General features: G+C 46.3%; 1 protein-coding gene across 4 annotated transcripts in view; it reads right to left on the bottom strand.

The window, feature by feature from the left end:
* The window catches only part of celsr2 (cadherin, EGF LAG seven-pass G-type receptor 2), an 83,541-nt gene that overhangs the window by 2,586 nt on the left and 56,423 nt on the right, over positions 1-24,532 (bottom strand). For all 4 annotated transcript variants that reach the window (XM_052526879.1, XM_052526881.1, XM_052526882.1 and 1 more), the window contains exons 6-32: positions 20,584-20,741; positions 19,814-19,977; positions 19,480-19,605; positions 15,419-15,585; positions 14,037-14,216; positions 12,252-12,365; positions 11,977-12,151; positions 11,700-11,841; positions 11,446-11,566; positions 11,104-11,287; positions 10,719-10,820; positions 10,492-10,586; positions 8,392-8,601; positions 7,780-7,963; positions 6,272-6,596; positions 5,339-5,506; positions 4,923-5,046; positions 4,543-4,743; positions 4,104-4,278; positions 2,750-2,862; positions 2,256-2,338; positions 1,853-1,979; positions 1,633-1,743; positions 1,303-1,433; positions 973-1,061; positions 639-800; positions 1-240 (exon numbers count right to left, since the gene is read on the bottom strand). In XM_052526879.1, coding sequence (XP_052382839.1) covers positions 1-240; positions 639-800; positions 973-1,061; positions 1,303-1,433; positions 1,633-1,743; positions 1,853-1,979; positions 2,256-2,338; positions 2,750-2,862; positions 4,104-4,278; positions 4,543-4,743; positions 4,923-5,046; positions 5,339-5,506; positions 6,272-6,596; positions 7,780-7,963; positions 8,392-8,601; positions 10,492-10,586; positions 10,719-10,820; positions 11,104-11,287; positions 11,446-11,566; positions 11,700-11,841; positions 11,977-12,151; positions 12,252-12,365; positions 14,037-14,216; positions 15,419-15,585; positions 19,480-19,605; positions 19,814-19,977; positions 20,584-20,741 — 4,171 coding nt within the window. The remainder of the gene's footprint in view (positions 241-638; positions 801-972; positions 1,062-1,302; positions 1,434-1,632; positions 1,744-1,852; positions 1,980-2,255; positions 2,339-2,749; positions 2,863-4,103; positions 4,279-4,542; positions 4,744-4,922; positions 5,047-5,338; positions 5,507-6,271; positions 6,597-7,779; positions 7,964-8,391; positions 8,602-10,491; positions 10,587-10,718; positions 10,821-11,103; positions 11,288-11,445; positions 11,567-11,699; positions 11,842-11,976; positions 12,152-12,251; positions 12,366-14,036; positions 14,217-15,418; positions 15,586-19,479; positions 19,606-19,813; positions 19,978-20,583; positions 20,742-24,532) is intronic.

Genomic DNA, 24,532 nt, shown 5'->3' with positions numbered 1-24,532 from the left:
CTTTCTGTGGGTGTGCGCTAAGGTTGGGCAGACTGGGCAGCAGCATCACATGGTCCTTCCCATAGCCCTCTGTCTTGTCCCCTGGCCTGTCGTCTGGCATGCCTCGGTGGTCCCATGTCTGGCCCAGTTCAGGGTTGCCCAGAGACTCTACTTTTAGCCTTCCTGCTCCCCCCAGGCCTTCACTGTTGCTAGCTGTCGTCACAAACTCCCCTGGCCAGTACAGCTTACTCAGGTTGTTATCTGACGAACACCCAGACAACTTTGAGACTACATCTTAAATGCTTGATGCATTACATTGTGGTGTAAACTGTTGTCTCACAAGACCAGAATCGGGTAATTCAGGTGTTATTTATACATGTTTAAGTAAGATTCATGTTCTGCTCAGAAGTGGATTCATTTAAACCCAGACAATTGTGTACAGTGTAGGTGTATTCTATTGAAGAGTTGTCTGGTATGTGTGTGATGTTTGGGTGTGGTATACTGTTAAAGCAGAAGTGTGTTAGCGGTATTATCAAGATTGTTACTGCATGGGGCTGTGTTCGCATACTACCTGTGTGTGGTCTACTGAGAGTGAGGTATTAGAGGTGTGAGGTCGTACAGAGTTGGTGACTCGGTGTATTATAGATGCGAGGTCATACCCTGAGGGTGTGGTCTCTTAGACACATTGGATGCCATGCTTTCCCAGCATTCATCTGGTGGGTAGGGCCCCTCCTCCTCGCTGTCAGAGGAGTGTGTGGAGGCGTACGATCCGCTCTGGTCATCCTCCAGAGACAGGTCACTGTCCGAGTCCGAGTCGTGATCTGTTGTTGCACACACACAAGTTAAGATGATGACAAATGAGTGTTGTAGAGATATACATACATTGACCATATGAAATGAATACTCCGTATGCCTCTCTGTGTTTGAGCTATGCACCAAAGCTGCTCAAAGGCAGTCACAGTGATCCTAATGACATTCAAATGGGAGACCTACCATCTAAATGCTCTTTAGTTTCATGGAAGAGTGAGCCGTGCTCGTTCAGAGCGATGTGTACCTGGCTATTATTCAGGCCACCATCATCCCTGAAAAACACAACAGGACTTGTAGCAGGACAAACAAAGCCCTGGTCTCCTCAATGTAAGTTAGTATGTGGCTTTGAAAGGGGTGTTCTATCTGTATTACAGTACATAACAATGACCATCATAAAACCCACACATTTTCAATTAACCTGGAAAGAAAACTTTTTCTCGTGCACAATGATGCAGGAGGACCTAAACAGCATGTGTCAATGGGGCCTGTTGTTTCCCTCTGTGCTTACCGTACCTGAGGACAAAGGGGACATAGCTCTGCTGGCTCTTGCCGCTCTGCAGGGTGTCGTTCAGAGAGACACTGGAGTCTCCAAACGGCAGGTGGTACAGTCTGCCATCCATGTAGCTGGTGTTACAGTTATACGCCTGGAGGAGGAGGAGAGGAAGAAAATAGGAGAGGTATAAGTTAGTAGGTAGTATTCTGTTTTATTTGTTTGGTGCTTTAGCTAATGTCCTTAGTAATATAAGTCCAAGCATAAAGATGATGATGGGGGCCTACAGCTGTGCATGTCTGTACTAGGCCTTGGATGACTGGTGACTTCCCTATACAGCACGAGAGATTTACCGAGGGCTTGGACTTGATCATGTGATCCGGGCGTTTGCGGCTGCAGCAGTAGCGCATGGCGTTCCTCGCCTCCTTGTTGAACACAATGCGGAAGAAGAAGATGAAGGGACCCTGGAATAGACAGACCAAATAATGTCAATGGAGCAAAAGGACACTGACAGTCAAACCAGTGAATAAGTCTTTAAATCCTGGTTTAAGTTCAACTAAAAACAGTGTTTACTTGAAGGCAGTTGAATCCAGCAAACAAGTAGTGGAAGATGATCATGTCACTGTTGACTGAGAGTATAGCTAACAGACATGTGACAGTGACCAGGAGGAGAACCCCACATGACGTCCTCAGCCCAGAGCTAGACACAGACAGACAGAAAGACACACGTAAGATGAGAACATCACAAAGGTTACATTAGGATAAGTGAGTTCAGAGGATATAGAAATATGTTTTTCACTTTTATGCAATCCATCATGAGCCAACAACCAGAGTTTAGTGAATTGGCTGCTTCACTCTCCATTCAATGACACAATGCACTCTCTAAAGTGCTGTAGTCATGTACCCTTGGGGTACAACAGCATGCTTGTGTTAATGACAGAATTTGTGTTGTTTTTAATTCAGGCAGAACACTCACACAGGGGGCTCTTTCTTTTCAAAGCTGTGGTGTCTCATGGAGCAGGATGCTCTGGAGGCCAGGATATACAGGAAGATGTTCATCTGGAAAACACAAAATACAATTCAACTATGTATTACTGTATAACATAAAGGCATACTATTATATAACTAGTATATACAGTACCAGTCAAAAGTTAAGACACCTACTTATTCCAGAGTTATTCTTTCTTTTTTTACAATAAGCTACATTGTAGAATAATAGTGAAGACATCAAAACTATGAAATAACACATATGGAATCATGTAGTAACCCCAAAAAAAGTGTTAAACAAATATTTGAGATTCTTCAAAGTAGCCACCTTGATGACAGCTTTGCATTATTCTACAATGTAGAAAATAGTCAAACAAATAAATAAAAAATGTAATGAGTAGGTGTGTCCAAACCTGACTGGTACTGTAAATATCATACAATACACTGTATTGGAGATCTGATGAGGAGGTGGAATGTACTCACAGACACCACCATGGCGATGGGCCCAGCCAAGCTCCAGATCAGAGTATCGTACACGGACAGCCAGCAGAAGTCTGGGTTCCCATAACCCTCTGGGTCCAGTCCGACCGCCAGGCCTGGACGACACAACCACCAAACACACCAGTGACTAACAAATAACTACAGTAAGGCTTTCAACCGTTCTAATGGGATACAGGAGTTGGCATTGTGTTTGTGTGTGCATCGGTGTGTGTCAAGTTTGTATTGTTACGTGCACTAGTACAGTGAAATGCCTTTCTTGCTGGCTCTTTATCAATAATGCAGAACCAATATAACATTTTTTTTTAAAGTCAAGTTGATCAAAAACAAGAAATTGAAATAAGAACACGAGAAAATAAGTAACTTAAATAAAGGATCAGTTCCAGAGTCAGTGCCAATACCACATTTACAATGTGCAGGGATACTGGAGTGGTAGGGTTAGACATGTATAGGGGTAAGGTGACAGGGATACTGGAGTGGTAGGGTTAGACATGTATAGGGGTAAGGTGACAGGGATACTGGAGTGGTAGAGTTAGATATGTATAGGGGTAAGGTGACAGGGATACTGGAGTGGTAGGGTTAGATATGTATAGGGGTAAGGTGACAGGGATACTGGAGTGGTAGGGTTAGATATGTATAGGGGTAAGGTGACAGGGATACTGGAGTGGTAGGGTTAGATATGTATAGGGGTAAGGTGACAGGGATACTGGAGTGGTAGGGTTAGATATGTATAGGGGTAAGGTGACAGGGATACTGGAGTGGTAGGGTTAGATATGTATAGGGGTAAGGTGACAGGGATACTGGAGTGGTAGGGTTAGATATGTATAGGGGTAAGGTGACAGGGATACTGGAGTGGTAGGGTTAGATATGTATAGGGGTAAGGTGACAGGGATACTGGAGTGGTAGGGTTAGATATGTATAGGGGTAAGGTGACAGGGATACTGGAGTGGTAGGGTTAGATATGTATAGGGGTAAGGTGACAGGGATACTGGAGTGGTAGGGTTAGATATGTATAGGGGTAAGGTGACAGGGATACTGGAGTGGTAGGGTTAGATATGTATAGGGGTAAGGTGACAGGGATACTGGAGTGGTAGGGTTAGATATGTATAGGGGTAAGGTGACAGGGATACTGGAGTGGTAGGGTTAGATATGTATAGTGGTAAGGTGACAGGGATACTGGAGTGGTAGGGTTAGATATGTATAGGGGTAAGTATGCAACCATGTGTGGCCCCCCATGTTGAGGGTCAGCGTAGCGGAGGTGATGTTGCCTACCCTTACCACCTGGGGTCGGTCCATCAGTGTGTGTGTGTGTGTGTAAGGATGTGTGTATTGTTCAGACCTGTGATGAAGGCAGGCACGCCCCAGCCGATCATGTAGTAGAATCGCATGGGTCCGTAGTTGATGTCCCGTATTTCGCTCAGCATGCGGTAGACGTGCAGGCCCTCCAGGAAGAGCCAGGAGAAGGTGCACAGGTAGAAAAAATGCAGCAGGATGGCGATGATTGTGCACAGAAACTACAGACACGGGGAGAGAGAGAGAGCGAGGGGGAGAGAGAGCGGGGGGGGGGGACTTATTATACTCTTTATTTACAGGGCTCAAAGTGGGCAGAATGCTTTGATGATTTTTCCTTTGTTTTTAATCAGATCCATATCAGACAGCTATTCCAAACAGAGAGGGAAGATACGATATTGAAAGTGGTGTACTGAACCCGAGATCGACAGGAGGCCAAATACAGTATTAAAAGGTAGACAGAAAATAACTTTGTTCCAGTAGTTTACCGGGTTGTCTGCCAGGTTAATGCCCAGGATGAAGATAAGTTCGGAGATGAAGAGGGCGGTGGCGCCGTTGTTGATGATGCTGGTCTTGTTGCAGTGCATGGCCCGCAGGCAGAGGAGGAAGAGCGTGGTGAGGAAGAGGAAGCCCAGGGTCACGCTCACCGTGCTCCACGTCACCAGCTTCACCGGAAGGATCTCACCGTTCTGAGAAGGAAGAGAGGAAGAGGAGGGTGGAGGAAAAGTTTAGTTTAAGAAGAGCTTTGTTTGGTCATTATAGTGAACAAGACCCCTATAGGGTCTGAGGTGTATTGAGGTTTATAAAGTGAAGTCTAGACTCGTACAGCATATGGTGAAGTTCTGTCTAGTGTTGTGGCCTTGCTCACCTCTCTCCTGGAGATGTCCATGAGAACAGCGAAGCTGGTCATGTGGTAACACTGGCAGCTGATGTGAGTGTTGTTCCTGAACACCACCTCACAGCCTTTGGCTGACCAGCCTCCGTTCCCCGCTCTGACAAACAAAAACAACAGTCAAACAATGCGATGACAGATTATTGGGTTTCAACCTGATCCTTTATATAACTTTTAAGTCTTTGTTTCTACAGCTCAAAGTTGAAATAGCTAGTGTGTGTGTGTGTGTGTGTGTGTGTGTGTGTGTGTGTGTGTGTGTGTGTGTGTGTGTGTGTGTGTGTGTGTGTGTGTGTGTGTGTGTGTGTGTGTGTGTGTGTGTGTGTGTGTGTGTGTGTGTGTGTGTGTGTGTGTGTGTGTGTGTGTGAGAGAGAGAGAGAGAGAGAGAAACTCACAGTATGGAGTGGTTCCAGAAGACACAGATGGGTTTGGAGCGCTCCTCGGTGGTGACCATGCGGAACTGCACAGTGATGGGTTCGTCCAGCATGTGCTGCAGCAGCTCCTCGTTGTCATGGACCGTGATGCTGACCACCGGGGAGTTGATGACCGGACGCTTAGGCACTCTGGTGGACATCACACAAAACCACTAATTAATTATTCAACAGGAACCTTGTTGCTTCTCTTCCTCCTCCTCATTAATAATTTTCTCCAATTCTAAATTGGCCGCTAACCCCAACACCAGGGCTGCCCAACCCTCTTCCTGGAAATCTACCGTCCTGTGGGTTTTCAGTCCAACCCTCTTCCTGGAAATCTACCGTCCTGTGGGTTTTCAATCCAACCCTCTTCCTGGAGATCTACAGTCCTGTGGGTTTTCAATCCAACCCTAATTTAACACACCTGATTCTACTAATTAGCTGCTCAACAAGACCTTAACGAGCTGAATCAGATATGCTACTACTGTATTCTTTATGAACTCGGTCAGGCTTCGACCACTGGGATCATATAAACACACAAGACACTGAAAAATGTGTCTAATTGCAAGAAATTGGCTTAAAATCTGCAACATTTTCTCTCCGCTAACATGAGGGCTGTGAACAGTTTGGGGTTGGCATGGATTGCGAGGTGGGGGTTTGTTACTACGACAGTAAAATATCAGTCTGGTCCTTTGTCACGTAGGCAATTTGTGTGACCAGACCTTATCAAATAGTACCTGCGTACCCCTGCCTTAGACCTTTGTGTAGATCTGAAAGGATCCGCAATATGGCAGAAATACCACCAGGGAAATGTAGACCCATGAACATATTACTAGTATGTATCCAACTAAATCTATGTGAAGTATCTAGAGGTAGGAGGCAAGGGGTCAATATGGAATCAGGTCCCTGTCTCACCTCAGACTCCTCTTATCAGGGTCGTAGCTCGCAGGCAGCAACGAGGCCAGGCTGTGGAAGATGATCACGCTAGCGATGGCCTCCTGCTCAGGGTCGTCAGGACCTCGATGTCGCCTCTTCCTGCTGGACGTGTGGTTTCTCACAGAGGATTCTGGGAAGGTGTCCAGGTGGCGGTGGCCCTTGGTCTCCATGGGCGGCTTGAACACTGAGTCGGGGAGGGTGACGGCAGTCTCCTGGTCCTGAGGCCTCAGCCCTCTCAGAGACTGGTAGCGAGGGAGCTTGGCTCCGGCAAAGTTCATCTTCTGGAGGCGATCTATTGAGATGACTGTGGAGAACACCCAACACAGATGGGGTAGGTTAGACAGCAGACAAACCACTAGAAAGAGGTAGATGGCTAGATGGTTCAGTTTGTGAATCCTACAACTTATGGAATAATATTCAACAAATATTCCAACTGATAAAAAAAGTCTACATCAGGGCTCTCCAACCCTGTTCCTGGAGAGTTACACTCCAACCCTGTTCCTGGAGAGTTACCCCCTGTACGTTTACACTCCAACCCTGTTCCTGGAGAGTTACCCCCCTGTACGTTTACACTCCAACCCTGTTCCTGGAGAGCTACCCCCCTGTACGTTTACACTCCAACCCTGTTCCTGGAGAGTTACCCCCTGTACGTTTACACTCCAACCCTGTTCCTGGAGAGTTACCCCCTGTACGTTTACACTCCACCCCTGTTCCTGGAGAGTTACCCCTGTACGTTTACACTCCAACCCTGTTCCTGGAGAGTTACCCCCTGTACGTTTACACTCCAACCCTGTTCCTGGAGAGTTACCCCCCTGTACGTTTACACTCCAACCCTGTTCCTGGAGAGCTACCCCCCTGTACGTTTACACTCCAACCCTGTTCCTGGAGAGCTACCCCCCTGTACGTTTTCGCTCCAACCCTGTTCCTGGAGAGTTACCCCCCTGTACGTTTTCGCTCCAACCCTGTTCCTGGAGAGTTACCCCCCTGTACGTTTTCGCTCCAACCCTGTTCCTGGAGAGCTACCCCCCTGTACGTTTTCGCTCCAACCCTGTTCCTGGAGAGTTACCCCCCTGTACGTTTACACTCCAACCCTGTTCCTGGAGAGTTACCCCCCTGTACGTTTTCGCTCCAACCCTGTTCCTGGAGAGTTACCCCCCTGTACGTTTTCGCTCCAACCCTGTTCCTGGAGAGTTACCCCCCTGTACGTTTTCGCTCCAACCCTGTTCCTGGAGAGTTACCCCCCTGTACGTTTTCACTCCAACCCTGTTCCTGGAGAGTTACCCCCCTGTACGTTTACACTCCAACCCTGTTCCTGGAGAGTTACCCCCTGTACGTTTTCGCTCCAAACCCAGCTGTAACTAACCTGATTCAGCTTATCAACCAGCTCTCCAGGAACAGTGTTGGAGAGCCCTGGTCTACACAAAATTGTGTCTTTCTGTCCGACATAACGTCTATACCTAGTGTAAAGCAAAGTAGACCACACTCACCTATGTGTGGTGTGACAATGGTGAAGGGGCTGAGGTAAGTCTTCCTCATGTTCTGTGCCAGGGTGTTGGCGTACTCCTCATACTGGTGCAGTAGGGTCGCCGTGCCCCCCTCCGTCTGCTGGATCAGCTCCCAGTGTGGCCGTGTGCCCGGGGACAGGATGGCACTGCCCACCTGCACCAGGTTCTGATGTGGGGAGGAGGGCAGGGGGTCAGAGAGACAGACTGGCATAGGGTGGTGGAGGCAAATGTGTTGTGTTCAGTTACCTACAGAGTTCATCCGAGATGCATGTTGCATTGTGTCATGTGCAGAGGCTGGTGGGAGGAGCTATATGAGGACAGGCTCATTGTAATGGCTGGAATGGAATTAATGGAATGGATTCAAATATTTGGTTTCCATATGTTTGATGTGGTTGATAGCATTCCATTTTTCCATTCCAGCAATTACAATGAGCATGTCCTCTTATAGCTCCTCCCACCAGCCTCCTCTGGTCATGTGGTGTTATGCTGTATTAACTGTGTTGCGCTGCCAGGTGTTGCCTTATGCTGCACTGCATGGTGGTGTGTTACACTCTGCAATATTGTGTTGTGTAGTGTTGTGTGTTGTCGTGTTACCTCAGTGAAGTGGACGTCCTGGGTGGCGGTCAGGCTGAAGCCCTGCTGGTGGCTCTCGTACTGCAGTAGGCTCTGGGTGAGGCGGTAGGCCACCTTCACGTCACTGCCGTAGTACTCCACCGTGTGCAGCGTGGCGTTGGCCAACATGGCTGCCATCTGCTGGACCCGCCCAGAGTCCAGGAGAGACACGTTATGGGAAAGCTTTTCCGACTGGACCAGGGAGAGAGAGAACAGTCTTACAGCACCATTTTATATATTGTATTTAATACGTTGTGTATATGCAGGGCTCCCTTGTAAAAGTGACCTTGGTCTCGATGGGAACTAAAAGAAATATAAAACAAAAAGACCTAACTGCTATATTACAGCAATAAAATCAGTTCATCATTCAACTTAATAGCATAAGTCATTGAAGTGAATAGATCCATATAAATGTGAGCTGATGAGGGGTAAATGAGACTAGCTCTAGTGGAGCTGTATGAGGGGTAAATGAGTCTAGCTCTAGTGGAGCTGTATGAGGGGTACATGAGTCTAGCTCTAGTGGAGCTGTATGAGGGGTAAATGAGACTAGCTCTAGTGGAGCTGTATGAGGGGTAAATGAGTCTAGCTCTAGTGGAGCTGTATGAGGGGTAAATGAGTCTAGCTCTAGTGGAGCTGTATGAGGGGTAAATGAGTCTAGCTCTAGTGGAGCTGTATGAGGGGTAAATGAGTCTAGCTCTAGTGGAGCTGTATGAGGGGTAAATGAGTCTAGCTCTAGTGGAGCTGTATGAGGGGTAAATGAGTCTAGCTCTAGTGGAGCTGTATGAGGGGTAAATGAGTCTAGCTCTAGTGGAGCTGTATGAGGGGTACATGAGTCTAGCTCTAGTGGAGCTGTATGAGGGGTAAATGAGACTAGCTCTAGTGGAGCTGTATGAGGGGTAAATGAGTCTAGCTCTAGTGGAGCTGTATGAGGGGTAAATGAGTCTAGCTCTAGTGGAGCTGTATGAGGGGTAAATGAGTCTAGCTCTAGTGGAGCTGTATGAGGGGTAAATGAGTCTAGCTCTAGTGGAGCTGTATGAGGGGTAAATGAGTCTAGCTCTAGTGGAGCTGTATGAGGGGTAAATGAGTCTAGCTCTAGTGGAGCTGTATGAGGGGTAAATGAGTCTAGCTCTAGTGGAGCTGTATGAGGGGTAAATGAGTCTAGCTCTAGTGGAGCTGTATGAGGGGTAAATGAGTCTAGCTCTAGTGGAGCTGTATGAGGGGTAAATGAGACTAGCTCTAGTGGAGCTGTATGAGGGGTAAATGAGTCTAGCTCTAGTGGAGCTGTATGAGGGGTAAATGAGTCTAGCTCTAGTGGAGCTGATGAGGGGTAAATGAGTCCAGCTCTAGTGGAGCTGTATGAGGGGTACATGAGTCTAGCTCTAGTGGAGCTGTATGAGGGGTACATGAGTCTAGCTCTAGTAGAGCTGTATGAGGGGTACATGAGTCTAGCTCTAGTGGAGCTGTATGAGGGGTACATGAGTCTAGCTCTAGTGGAGCTGTATGAGGGGTACATGAGTCTAGCTCTAGTGGAGCTGTATGAGGGGTAAATGAGTCTAGCTCTAGTGGAGCTGTATGAGGGGTACATGAGTCTAGCTCTAGTGGAGCTGTATGAGGGGTACATGAGTCTAGCTCTAGTGGAGCTGTATGAGGGGTACATGAGTCTAGCTCTAGTGGAGCTGTATGAGGGGTACATGAGTCTAGCTCTAGTGGAGCTGTATGAGGGGTACATGAGTCTAGCTCTAGTAGAGCTGTATGAGGGGTAAATGAGTCTAGCTCTAGTGGAGCTGTATGAGGGGTAAATGAGTCTAGCTCTAGTGGAGCTGTATGAGGGGTACATGAGTCTAGCTCTAGTGGAGCTGTATGAGGGGTACATGAGTCTAGCTCTAGTGGAGCTGTATGAGGGGTACATGAGTCTAGCTCTAGTGGAGCTGTATGAGGGGTACATGAGTCTAGCTCTAGTGGAGCTGTATGAGGGGTACATGAGTCTAGCTCTAGTGGAGCTGTATGAGGGGTACATGAGTCTAGCTCTAGTGGAGCTGTATGAGGGGTACATGAGTCTAGCTCTAGTGGAGCTGTACACACCAGGGTCTTGAGTTTGGTGAAGGTGACAGAGGTACAGTTGAAGAGGTTGGGGGGCAGCCATCCCTTGTGTTCGTCACAGTGGCGAATAGCTGTGCCTGAGAGAGAAGGGGGAAATCTTCATAAAAGGAGAGGAACATGCTGGAAAGACCCGAGGCAAGTTTAAGTGCATAGTATAGTATATTCCATTATAGTATGGTAATTAGCTAAACTGCTGAGATTCATCGTACCGATAGATCCCTTGGGACAGGGGACTGCTGCAGGGAGACCAAACTTAGTCCTGGGCCACCAGATCCCTGCCTCCATTGCCTGGGGACAACTGTCATAGATCACTGAGAGAGAAAGACAGGGAGAGAAGGCGAGAGAGAGGAAAAGTGAGAGGGAGGGCGAAAGAGGAGGGAGAACAGGAAAGCTGATAAAAATTAATTGTCCAGGTGTAACTGTACACATGACATAGAATTTGCTTGGCACAAAAACACTTTTTAAAAGGCCATGTCATCACATTCATTTACTAAATCAGTGAACTAAATTAATCAGACTGGACTACAGATACATTTCTGAAGCATGTGACATTTGGTCATTCTTTACTGTCATGTGACGTATGTTAATGCTGACCTTCGCAGCCGTTGGGCGACACCTCAGCGAAGGGGTTGTCACAGTGGTCACACTGGCGCCCGATGACCCCTGGCTTACACTGGCACTGCCCGCTCTCCCTCTCACACGCCCGTGAGAACGAGCCCACTGGGTAACACTCACATAGCAGACACACCTCGCTGCCCTCTGGACGGTAGTGGTTATCCTGAGAGCAGGGAGAAAGGGATAGAGCGAGAGATAGAGGGGGAGGGAGAAGAAAAGGGAGGAAGTCAAAAATAATACCAGCCCACAGTGCAGTTTCACCCATCGCCCCTGTCCACTTAAAACATCCTGCCATTGAGACACAGTAGTCGGCTGGCTCACCTTGCAGCGGCACTCCCCGCTGGTCTTGTTGCAGTCGGCATCGAAGCCCTTATCTGTCTGACAGTCACAGGGACCACAGGTCTTATGTCCCCACCAACCCCTGGGACATGGCAGGTCAGTCCTGAGGGCCACACATAGTCAGAAACACAACAGATACACAGATACATTCTTACAGTGTTCTTTATAGTGATATGGACCAATACAAACATAGTGATATGATCTGTGTACAGCAAAGATTAAGATTTTTTACTAACTTCTTCTCGCAATACTGGCCAAAGTAGTTGCTGGGACAGTCACAGGTGTAGCCGCGGGAGGAGCTAACCTTCCTGGTGCAGGCTGATTGGTGCTCGCAGGGGTTTAGCGCACATACGTCTGTGCAGTTATCGCCATAGTAACCTGGCAGGTAAACAACACAATAAGAATTCATAAGTTATGTCTGGGAGGGATCAACGTAAGACTTTATGGTCGTATAATATGGTTGTAAAATCTAATGATGAGGAAGATAACGCTGATGATGGTTGGCAGATTGACCGGTGAGGCAGGTGCAGGAGTGGCTGTCCCAGTCATCACTGCAGTAGCTGTTAGAGGGGCAGGTGTTAGAGACACAGGGGTCTGGTACGCTGCAGCCCTGCTCCATGTTCACCCTCCTGGCCTGAGACATGCTGAGAGACACTGAGTTGGAAGAGGTCTCCCCCACACGCAAACCCTGAGGAACACACACACCAGGGAGCACGCACTCAGACACATGGACAGACAACATAGTATGTGTGTGTCGTCTGTGTTTGCGTGACAAGAGGTTAACGAACCTGCACACAGCCGCGGAAGCCATGCTGTATTTTCCCATCAGCCCCAGTGATGCCCCCGACACTCAGAGTCTTGACCTTTGCCCCCTTCAGTTTAGTATCCACTTCCATGCTGGCCTGGATTGGTAGATCAGATCAAACAAATACAGTTTTTCTTTATTTTTACTATTGTCTACATTGTAGAATAATAGTGAAGACATCAAAACTATGAAATAACACAAATAACAATCATGTAGTAACCAAAAAAAGTCTTAAACAAATAAAAACATTTTATATTTGAGATTCTTCAAAGTTGCCACCCTTTGCCTTGATGACAGCTTTGCACACTCTTGGCATTCTCTCAACTAGCTTCATGAGGTAGTCACCTGGAATGCATTTAAATTAACATACGTGCCTTGTTAAAAGTTAATTTGTGGAATTTCTTTCCTTCTTAATGTGTTTGAGCCAATCAGTTGTGTTGTGACAAGGTAGGGTTGGTATACAGAACATAGCCCTATTTGGTAATAGTCCATATTATGGCAAGAACAGCTCAAATAAGCAAAGAGAAAAGACAGTCCATCATCACTTTAAGACACGAAGGTCAGTCAATCTGGAAAATATCATGAACTTTGAAAGTTTCTACAAGTGCAGTCGGCAAAAGCCATCAAGCGCTATGATTAAACTGGCTATCATGAGGACCGCCACAGAAAAGGGAACCACTACTTCAAGGTCTCAGAGCGAGTGACGTCCCCGATCGAAACGCTATTAGCGCGCACCACCGCTAACTAGCTAGCCATTTCACATCGGTTACACAGCGGATAAGTTCATTAAAGTTACCAGCCTCAGAAATCAGCAATCAACTACACCTCAGATTGCAGCCCCAAATAAATTAATTCAAGTAACAGACACATCCAACATCAACTGTTCAGAGGAGACTGCGTGAATCAGGCCTTCGTGGTCAAATTGCTGCAAAGAAACCACTACTAAAGGATACCAATAAGAAGAAACAGGAACAATTGACATTAGACCGGTGGAAATCTGTTCTTTGGTCTGATGAGTCCAAATTGGAGATTTTTGGTCCAACCGCCGTGTCTTTGTGAGACAGAGTAGGTGAACGAATAATCTCTGCATGTGTGGTTCCCACCGTGAAGCATGGAGGAGGTGGTGTAATGGTGTGGGAATGCTTTGCTGGTGACACTCAACGATTTATTTAGAATTCAAGGCACACTTAACAAGCATGGCCACCACAGCATTCTGCAGCAATGCGCCATCCCATCTGGTTTGCACTTAGTGGGACTCTCATTTCAATGACCCAAAACATACCTCCATGCTGTGTAAGGGCTATTTGACCAAGAAGGAGAGTGATGAGTGCTACATCAGATGACCTGGCCTCCACAATCACCCGACCTCAATCCAATTGAGATGGTTTGGGATGAATTGAACCGCAGAGTGAAGGAAAAGCAGCCAACAAGTGCTCAGAATATGTGGGAACTCCTTCAAGGCTATTGGAATAGCATTCCTCATGAAGCTGGTTGAGAGAATGTCAAGAGTGTACAAAGCTGTCAACAAGGCAAAGGGTGGCTACTTTGAAGAATCTAAAATCTAAAATATATTTTTTGGTTACTACATGATTCAACGTATTATTTCATAGTTTTGATGTCGTCACTATTATTCTACAATGAAAAAAAATATACAAATAAAGCAAAACCCTTGAATGAGTAGGTGTGTCCAAACTTTAGACTGGTACTGTACCTATTTAAATGTAATTAAAATGTCAAACCTACAGTCTGTCTTCTAACAGTGTCTCACCGTGTAGAGGCCATGGTCAAAGGAGAGCACAGCCTTGTGCCGGGGCTCGCCACCCGGGATATCTTTCAGCTCCATCTGCACATGGTGCCAGTCTCCGTCATTCACTGTCACCTCCTCTACCTGGGACAGGGTGGAGTCCTCGCCCCTCTGCAGGCCCATCACCACACTGCCACCGCGCAGCTAGGGGAGGGAGAGAGAGAGGGGGTCGGGAGAGGATAGAGAGATATGTGGGAGAGGACGGAATGGAATGAGAGAGGTGGGGCAAAGGATGGGAGAGAGAGGGGGATGTGAAGAGAGGTGAGGGACGGCAGGAGAGAGAGAAAGACCTTTAGCATGCAAACATCACATGCTCACAGACAGAGAGCTTTTCTTCTCATCATTCATATCATATCATCTATGGTAATACAGTAGCTAAGAAAATAGCCCTGTTTTTTAATGTTTTTAATTTTTTAAATGTACCAACTTTAAAATAGTTGCTGGACTGTTATACAACTTCAAAAAAGGCACCTGTCTAGACAAACAACAGCTGCTATCTGAAAGGCCTGGGTATGGCAGCTCTCAGATCTTGGGATGAGGCGTTTGTTAGTTGGCGGGCTTCATCTCTCATCTCATCAAATATTTAAAGTCATGCTGCTGCCCAGACAGCCAACAGGTGGAGCTTTACATCAACTAACCCACAGTCACTCTGTGTGAGCTGCTGGAGTCATGCTGGAGTTACATGCCACAATGCACTAATCTATTCCAACACCATACTGAGGGGGAAAACACATGCATAATCTGATACAAAATGAGTGAAAGGAATTCCTATCAAAACTATTGGCTGTTTGGGTCTGTCTTAGCTTCAGATAGGATGAAATCCTGTATAATATGTATTATACTGTACGTAATGACATATGAAATGGCCTACAGTAAACACCTTTGCACCTGTGAGGTGTATTTGTAGTGCTGTTCCGTATTGTTGGGTAATGCTGTTGAAGGTGTGTGCATATGCCAGATTGAGGAGGGCTGTACAGTATACTGTGATATGGCAGACCAGGCCTCTGCTGGCATGAGACACTATAGGGTAGTAATAATAATAAAAATAATTATAATAAATGGAAAATACATTTATATAGTGCTTTTCAAAGGACTTAAAAGATGCTTTACAGTTGTAGAAATGAAAAAAAAGAAACAAATCTAAACAAAATAATGCCAGGTTAAACAGAAAGAAGATAAACAAAGTTGGAAGTAGGGCTTAAGGAAGGTGTGATGTGTCTGTGTGTGCGTGCGTGCGTGTGTGTGTGTGTGTGTGCGTGCGTGCGTGCGTGCGTGTGTGAGAGAGAGAGGAGGGTGTGTGGGTAGGACTGTGTATGGCGAGACTATTAGATGTGTTTTCTCTGTACCTGTAGGGTGAGGTTGTGGTGCTGTCCGGCGGTGAGGTGCAGCAGGGTGGCACTAGGCTGGCGCGTGCGGAACATAAGCTCCACGTGCCATGGCACAGTGACCACCGCCACCAGGTTAGTCCACTGCAAAAGGCTGTTACCCAGGAAACGCTGTGGGTTGGCCATCACTGCAACACAGGCAGGCAGATAGAGAGAGGGGGGTGAGGGAAGCAGATAGAGAGGGGGGAAGCAGATAGAGGGAGAGAGAGGGGGGGTGAGGGAGGCAGAGAGAGGGGGTGAGGGACGCAGAGAGTGGGGGTGAGGGAAGCAGATAGAGAGGGTGGGAAGCAGACAGAGAGAGGGGGTGAGGGGGTCAGAGAGTGGGGTGAGGGAGGCAGATAGAGGGAGGCAGATGGAAGGGGGGGGTGAAGCAGATAGAGGGAAAGAGAGGGGGGTGAGGGAGGCAGAGGGAGGCAGGGGGGGGGTGAGGGAGGCAGATTGAAGGGGGGAAGCAGACAGAGAGAGGGGGTGAGGGAGGCAGAGAGTGGGGGGTGAGGGAAGCAGATAGAGAGGGGGAGAGGGGGAGAGAGGGGGAGAGAGGGGGGTGAGGGAGCCAGATAGAGAGGGGGGGTGAGGGGGCAGAGAGTGGGGTGTGAGGGAGGCAGATAGAGAGGGGGGAAGCAGATAGAGAGGGGGGGGGGGGAGGCAGAGGGTGGGGGTGAGGGAGGCAGATAGAGAGGGAGAGAGGAAAGTGAGGAGAGAGAGAGGGAAGGGGAGAACAAGAGAGAATGAGATAAATTGAGAGCGAGAATGAGGAAATGAGGAAAGGTAGGTGACATGTGACAGAGAGTCATTACCACTCTCACAGTAATATGTTCTGTGATCAAGTCTGAACAACCCAGCTCCAGTTACTGGTAGGGAGAGTATACACAATCTATGATTACCACAGAAAACAAAGATGAGGGGGTACAAAGCCAGCAGTGCTATACACCTAACCTTACGAAAAAAAAACAAATTAAGACGTCAATGGAATGAAAAGCTTGGCACTCGCTGTATGGGTATAAAATAGTATGTGTGGCAATTTGAAACTAGATACCCCTGAATAAATACTGTTCACATACAGAGCCAAATACCAGAGAAGATTCAACATGCCCCCTACCCCTATTCACTAGTACTTGTGATGAGTGTTGGCTAGACAACGCTCAGGGGTGGGGTGTGTGTTCAGTTGTATGTGTCTGTGTATTTGACATGCAGTCTGTGCATTCTGAAGACAGCCATTCTGGCAGAGAGGCACTAGTGTCACTTTTAGCTGGGTGTTAGACATGTTTTTCTCTCTCATTACACAGTGGCAGAGATGCAAAACACGGCCGTCCATAATTAATGACACAAATCAAGCCTGTCATTGGCACTAGAGAGAGCGAGTGAGGGAGAAAGAGAAACAGAGGACCCAGGGGATAGTGGTTGTGGTGCAGTTTGACACTGGTGTAAAGCTACAAAAAGATTGTAAACAGAATCTCATGAAAAGAGGTTGATACACTGAGTGCACAAAACATTAAGAACACCTTCCTAATATTGAGTTGCACCCCCACTTTTGCCCTCAGAACAGCCTCAATTTGACGGGGCATGTTCTCTACAAGGTGTTGAAAGCGTTCCACAGGGATGCCGGCACATGGTGACTCCAATGGTTCCCTCCGTTATCAGCATTTCACTTCTTTTTTTTCTTTTATAAAAAAATATATATGTTTATTATTTTCCAATAATAAAAAAATAAAAAAAACTGCAATAAACAATGACATTCATTGTACTGTTGAATGGGACGGCCAATTTAGAGGACAAAACAAAACTTAACTCACACATACACAAAATAAAACGAAATCCTATTAGGTGGTACATGTATAAGAAGACAGCATATAGTCATTACAAGCAGTGTAGTTAAGTCAAAAATAAATATTGAGTGGAGTACAGCACAGAGTAGCAGCAGATCGTCAACCCAGTTATGAAGCGGGACTTGACCATTTATCCAGTATCGGCTGCCATATTTTGTAAAACACTGGACTTCTATTGGAGGTATTGTATCGAATCTTTTCCATATGTATTACGTTCCCTAAATCCCGTAACCACATTTCAAAAGGTAGGTACAGTCTCCAATTTCCAAAATTGCAATATGAGAGCGTTTCAGTTCTTGACACAAACCGGTGCGCTTGGCACCTACTACCATACCCCGTTCAAAGGCACTTAAATCTTTTGTCTTGCCATTTCACCCTCTGAATGGCAGACATACACAATCCAGGTCTCAAATGACTTAAGGCTTAAAAAAAAATCTTTGTTAAACCTGTCTCCACCTCCTTCATCTACACTGACTGAAGTGGATTTAACAGGGGACATCAATAAGGAATCATAGTTTACAGTTGGATTCTCCTGGTCAGTCTACGTCATGGAAAGAGCAGGTGTTTATAATGTTTTGTACACTCAGTTTCTATTTGCAGTGTGTTTGGTCTAAACAGGGTCCATATAAAAAGGAAGGCATGCTCATGGGATTGACAATGAAAGTATTTGTTTCCCCCATACCCTTGTCCACCCAGAGTCAGCGGTGAACATCAGAAAGGAAGTGAGATGCTGGGGGTTTTCTCCATGGTTACTAGCTGTTCTGCCCTCTCTAACCCCTAATGACCAATCCTATTACATACTGGAAGTTTAACAGCAATATTTTGATAGTGACCTTTATAGTGGTGTGGCATAGTTCAATGTTCATGCCATCGGAACCCACTATCTAGATTAAAGATCAGCAGCACGGTTCTAGACTACATTCTTTTCCCCTTCCGCTCTCCATCTCTTCTTGAAATGAAGGAGTCACATGGGTTCATCTGCTTCAGTGAGAGAGGGACCCTTTCCCCATCCCCGTTCATTATCCCTCCTCTCGGGCTCCCCTTAACTATGAGAAAGAAGTGGTCCTTTATCACTGGATTTTACTCTAAACTAAAACAGGGATGCTTTTGTGTAATTCACCATTTATTGAGTAGTATCCCTTTTTCTCTTCCCTCTCGCAATCTCCCTCTTATGAGCCGTCCCAGCTCGTAAAACCAGCAAGTCAAACAACTGCAGAGCACAGAGGAGCTGAGAAGAGAAATGGACACTAAGTAATGCTCTAACAAACACAACTCTCTCAAACGGAGAAATAAAATACTTTACCGTAAACATGTCCACGGTGTTATTCAAGAGAACAGGTTTAAACATATAGCTCTATTCAAATGTGACATGATCCCTCATGACAGATTCATACAAGCTTATGGGATATCGCATCTGTCATACTGTATACACATCTGGGACCCTCACAAACCCTTGTGAAATGTCTGGTATAAAACAGCAATGCTCCGTATGAGTATTTATCAAGATCTCCAATTAGCTGCATCCGAGGCGGCGGCTACTCTTCCTGGGTCCAAAACAGGAATCAACATAACAAATCAAATACAGTGTTCAATAGGTAACCTTATGTTCATGAAACCATCATGTCAGTAAATCAATGATGACTGGCTTTATCTGTGCCAGGAAAGAGTCGATTCTAAAACCATGAGGATATATTTCAACACTCTGCTGATTGAAGAGCCTACTTCAGTTATTTACAGCCCTGCCAATTCCCTCTACGCATCACCCTGAGCAATCTCCTCTGCGTGGTGTCTACGCAAATGTTTCCGCACTAGATTTACACTGTACACTCAAAAAGGCATGTTTCAAAATGATAAGAAAATACAATATAGCAGATGCTCTTTTAACACCGCAGCACTAAGAAGCAAATTAAATGGTCAGTGTCACTGTAAGCACCTGGTTGTTGAGTTAAGGTACAGTCCATCAATTACAAAGACACTAGTTAAGTGTAGGTCAGGCGAGCTGGGGGATGTTGTCTGTCTGATGGGTCACTTAGTAGTCTACTCCTAATGCACGCCTGTAGAGTCCTTGTACCTCTTTACTAAGAAGGGCCTATAATGGTAGGTCATGGGGCCAACAAAACCTGGTTAGCTTTGATCTCATGTTTTAACCATTTGAGGAAGCTTTCCAACCTCCGGCAATGCCCTTACTTCACTTACCCTTCTCGCAGTTCCGGCCTCCAAATCCTAGGGGGCAGTCACAGCTGAAGGAGCCCCACATGTTGACGCAGGTCCCTCCGTTCAAACACGGGTTGTTATTGCAGAAGTGCCTTTTAGCAGAGCATCCTGGGAAGTTAAAGACATCTGAGGAATAGTTCAAGCCAACCTCATTATGCTAAGAGGTAATAAATGATTCATGCTTCAGGTAAAACTTAAGGTACATTCACTTCCCCAACTCAGCTCATAGTGCTCAACTAAGACAGCAGGGAAGGGTGGATGCTATAAAACAGGCACAGAATGGTTCAGTCAAATGGCAATGTGCAAGGTTACTAACCTGGTAGAGTGCCGTTGTTAGCGATGAAGCTAGCCATGTCGACATGGCGGTTGTCAATCCTCAGGTCCTTCATGCAGCCCACAAACTGGCGGTTCTGGATGGGGAAGTCCTCAGGCAGTTTGGGCACGCCCCCTAGGAGGAGAGGACCAGTCAGATCCAGAGATCTACAGCAGAAAGATAGGACAGAGTCAGGCACATTTAGAATCTATCACTCAGCTCTGCTTCTATACCACAACATATCATTAAAAACACTGAGCTCTGCTTCTATACCACAACATATCATTAAAAACACTGAGCTCTGCTTCTATACCACAACATATCAATAAAAACGCTGAGCTCTGCTTCTATACCACAACATATCATTAACACTTAGCTCTGCTTCTACGATCTTGGCTTCTATACCAAAACACATCAACACACTGGAACAGCGTTTATTAAATATTTATCAGCTTGTTTTTTTCCAGGGAGGAAAACAGATACACCTCACTGAACTAAAATATGTTTACAAGCTGGACGTGACAGACTTAATAAAAAAACATATAATCTGTACCATAATGAGAGCCCTGTTTTGCTCAGCCAATTGGGATCTCTCTTTTGCTCTTGGCGTCACAACAATAGTACACTAGATCAAGAGTAACTTCAGCTTGTGGCAAAATTTTAAAACTGAATTCATGGTTTCAAAAGGCTTTTAATCAACTCTACTATAATTGCAACTGTTGGCAAATAACAGTGCATAGTGAAATACTAGTAAGACCCTCCCATTCCCTTACTTTTTGGATCCTGATTGGCTGCCCTGGGCAGAGCAGGTGTAGTTCCCAATTACATGACCAAATCGCAGTGCCACTGAGGTGTCACAGTTGTCCACGGTTACTACGACGACCTTCTGGTCAGAGGGACCCTGGGGCATGCTGGCCTGGTTTAGGATTGGCTGTGAGGAGAGAAGAGGAGTTGTTGAGTTTGGCTCCAGTGTTATGGTGAGAGCACCTACAGCAGATAGGTGGGAAGTCACCTGACAAACTACTGTAAATAGCAGCACATGGTGATAGGAGTTTATAAATAGTACAGCATTTATACGTTATGCTATTTCTTCCTAAATGGGCGATACTGTATGTGTTTGGGAAGAACGTGGACATGTATACAGTATGTAGTGTTTGGTTATGGATGGCTAGATAGATTGTGAGGGACAGGAAAGCACACATTAGGCTATAATGAGCCTTCTGGGACTGTTCAGAGGATTCTTTGAAAATAAAATCACAGGTGTATCTCAAGGACTGCTTGATGCTAAAAATATGCTGAGACTCTAGGTTTCTTCTTCAAATTACAAAAGGCAGGTAAATGTGTGGAAGTTTATTTTTGTCTCAGAATATCCAATTTATTTTTTGTATGTGTCACTGTCAAGCATTTTTGGTTGCTCAGCACATAAATAGATTGCTTGTCTGTCTGAAGGTTGTGTGAAGTTGTGCCACACATCTCAGTATATCAGTGTGATCATAACCAATCCTGTCTAACAAGGTGTCAAAAACTCAGTAATCACACTTATTTTTCAAATGCAAAATACTAAGCGTAAAAACTAGCATTAAAAATCAAAAACACTCACCATCTACTTTGTCATTGAAACGTTCACCCTAGAGAAGGATTTTCTCAAGTCAAGAGCTTCAAGAAGCTTTAACAACCCTAATGAAAATTTTGAAGAGGAAAGTCAGCCACGAGCTTTTATATTCAGCCCTACAGTATTCTGGAACATCACCCCAATTTATCTCAATGTTTTCAGTGCTTCAATCATTTAAAGCCAAACACCCACAGTTCAAGTCAGAGGCTGACACATAACCAACAGCACACACATGGCGGAAAAGCCCTGCTCAACAGCACACACATGGCGGAAAAGCCCTGCTCAACAGCACACACATGGCGGAAAAGCCCTGCTCAACAGCACACACATGGCGGAAAAGCCCTGCTCAACAGCACACACACGGCGGAAAAGCCCTGCTCAACAGCACACACACGGCAGTAAAGCCCTGCTCAACAGCACACACACGGCGGAAAAGCCCTGCTCAACAGCACACACACGGCAGTAAAGCCCTGCTCAACAGCACACACACGGCGGAAAAGCCCTGCTCAACAGCACACACACGGCGGAAAAGCCCTGCTCAACAGCACACACACGGCGGAAAAGCCCTGCTCAACAGCACACACACGGTGGAAAAGCCCTGCTCAACAGCACACACACAGTGGAAAAGCCCTGCTCAACAGCACACACACGGTGGAAAAGCCCTGCTCAACAGCACACACACGGTGGAAAAGCCCTGCTCAACAGCACACACACGGTGGAAAAGCCCTGCTCAACAGCACACACAAAAGCCCTGGAAAAGCCCCTGCTCAACAGCACACACAAAAGCCCTGCTCAACCGTGCCCTGAAAGCAGCCCCTGCTCAACAGCACACACACAAAAGCCCTGCTCAACAGCACACACACGGTGGAAAAGCCCTGCACACACACGAAAAGCCCTGCTCAACAGCACACACACAGTGGAAAAGCCCTGCTCAACAGCACACACACGGTGGAAAAGCCCTGCTCCCTGCTCAACAGCACACACACGGTGGAAAAGCCCTGCTCAACAGCACACACACAGTGGAAAAGCCCTGCTCAACAGCACACACACAGTGGAAAAGCCCTGCTCAACAGCACACACACGGTGGAAAAGCCCTGCTCAACAGCACACACACGGTGGAAAAGCCCTGCTCAACAGCACACACGGTGGAAAAGCCCTGCTCAACAGCACACACACGGTGGAAAAGCCCTGCTCAACAGCACACACACGGTGGAAAAGCCCTGCTCAACAGCACACACACGGTGGAAAAGCCCTGCTCAACAGCACACACACGGTGGAAAAGCCCTGCTCAACAGCACACACACGGTGGAAAAGCCCTGCTCAACAGCACAGTGACGGTCTTCTTCAGCACAAAGCATCTCTTTCATTGTGTGAGGAATCAATGGAGGGAGAAACAAGACAAGGAGGGGCGGAGGGGTAGAATAACGATCCCGTCAATAAAGGTCACAACCTCTTTTCAAACACAAGCGTTTCCCGAGGTCACACAGAGCTCATATAGATCGTCAGCCCGGTTAGAGCTTGTGTCAGCAGTGGCTAGCAACACTGTAATGAGAGGGGTAACCACCACTGACCACCATCCCACTGTTGACTGACCAGGCCTGGGCACTGAGCTATGGACAGAGCATATAGGAATAGTCTCCATGTGCAGTGTGGTCTTGTGCTGAGCGATGATCGATTATTTTTTGTTTTTTAAACAGCTAATTGACCAACATCGGTTCAAATATTTGAATTCCATTACTTTCCTTTCTTTTCTGTGAGCTCAAGCTCAGTCCTTTAGAGAGAAATCAGATCAAGCCCGAACTGTGCGATGTAGATTGGAGTTGTAGATTCCAACAGGCCAATATTCTACATAGTTTAGTGCCGAAAACATTGTAATTAACTACAATGACCATAACCTATTGCGCCGCCAATTTGTCCGGTCTGTGTGGAGCTGACACAGAGGGAAAGAAGAGATGGAAGAATGCGCGATCGAGATGGTCGATCTCGACGTTGGCGATGTCATTTACAAAATAGCCTCCAACACCCTACTCAACAAATTGGATGCAGTTTATCACAGTGCCATCCGTTTTGTCACCAAAGCCCCACATACTACCCACCACTGCGACCTGTATGCTCTCGTTGACTGGCCCTCGCTTCATACTCGTCGCCAAACCCACTGGCTCCAGGTCATCTACAAGACCCTGCTAGGTAAAGTCCCGCCTTATCTCTGCTCGCTGGTCACCATAGCTGCACCCACCCGTAGCACGCGCTCCAACAGGTATATCTCACTTGTCACCCCCAAAGCCAATTCCTCCTTTGGCCACCTCTCCTTCCAGTTCTCTGCTGCCAATGACTGGAACGAACTACAAAAATCTCTGAAACTGGAAACACTTATCTCCCTCACTAGCTTTAAGCACCAGCTGTCAGAGCAGCTCACAGATCACTGCACCTGTACATAGCCCAAAACAACTACCTCTTCCCCTACTGTATTTATTTATTTTGCTCCTTTGTACCCCAGTATTTCTACTTTGCACACTCATCTACTGTCAAATCTACCATTCCAGTGTTTTACTTGCTATATTGTATTTACTTCGCCACCATGGCATATTTATTGCCTTTACCTCCCTTATCTCACCTCATTTGCTCACATTGTATATAGACATATTTTTCTACTGTATTATTGACTGTATGTTTGTTTTACTCCATGTGTAACTGTGTCGTTGTATGTGTCGAACTGCTTTGCTTTATCTTTGCCAGGTCGCAATTGTAAATGAGAACTTGTTCTCAACTTGCCTACCGTGTTAAATAAAGGTGAAATTAAAAGTAATTTAAAAATTGACTATGAAGACCTACTAAAATAGATATTTTGTCAGACAGCATAGGCAGCAGCTCTATAGAGATGAGATGATGACTTGGAATGAAAGCCAAATAAAGTCATCAACTAAAATATTTTATTTACGTGAATATGAATAAAAGATAATCAATGATAAGCAGTAATGGACAGTCACTAACCATCAGCAGTAATGGACAGTCACTAACCACCATGTGTTGTATGCGTGGGCTGCTGAGCGATTAGTGTTGCTCTCTCCTGGGTGGTCTGATTGTTGAGAGCTGAGGAATACATGTGATTT

This window comes from Oncorhynchus keta, chromosome 10 (assembly GCF_023373465.1).
Source record: "Oncorhynchus keta strain PuntledgeMale-10-30-2019 chromosome 10, Oket_V2, whole genome shotgun sequence".
Taxonomy (NCBI): Eukaryota; Metazoa; Chordata; class Actinopteri; order Salmoniformes; family Salmonidae; genus Oncorhynchus; species Oncorhynchus keta.
This window is presented reverse-complemented; position numbering and strand designations above follow the sequence as displayed.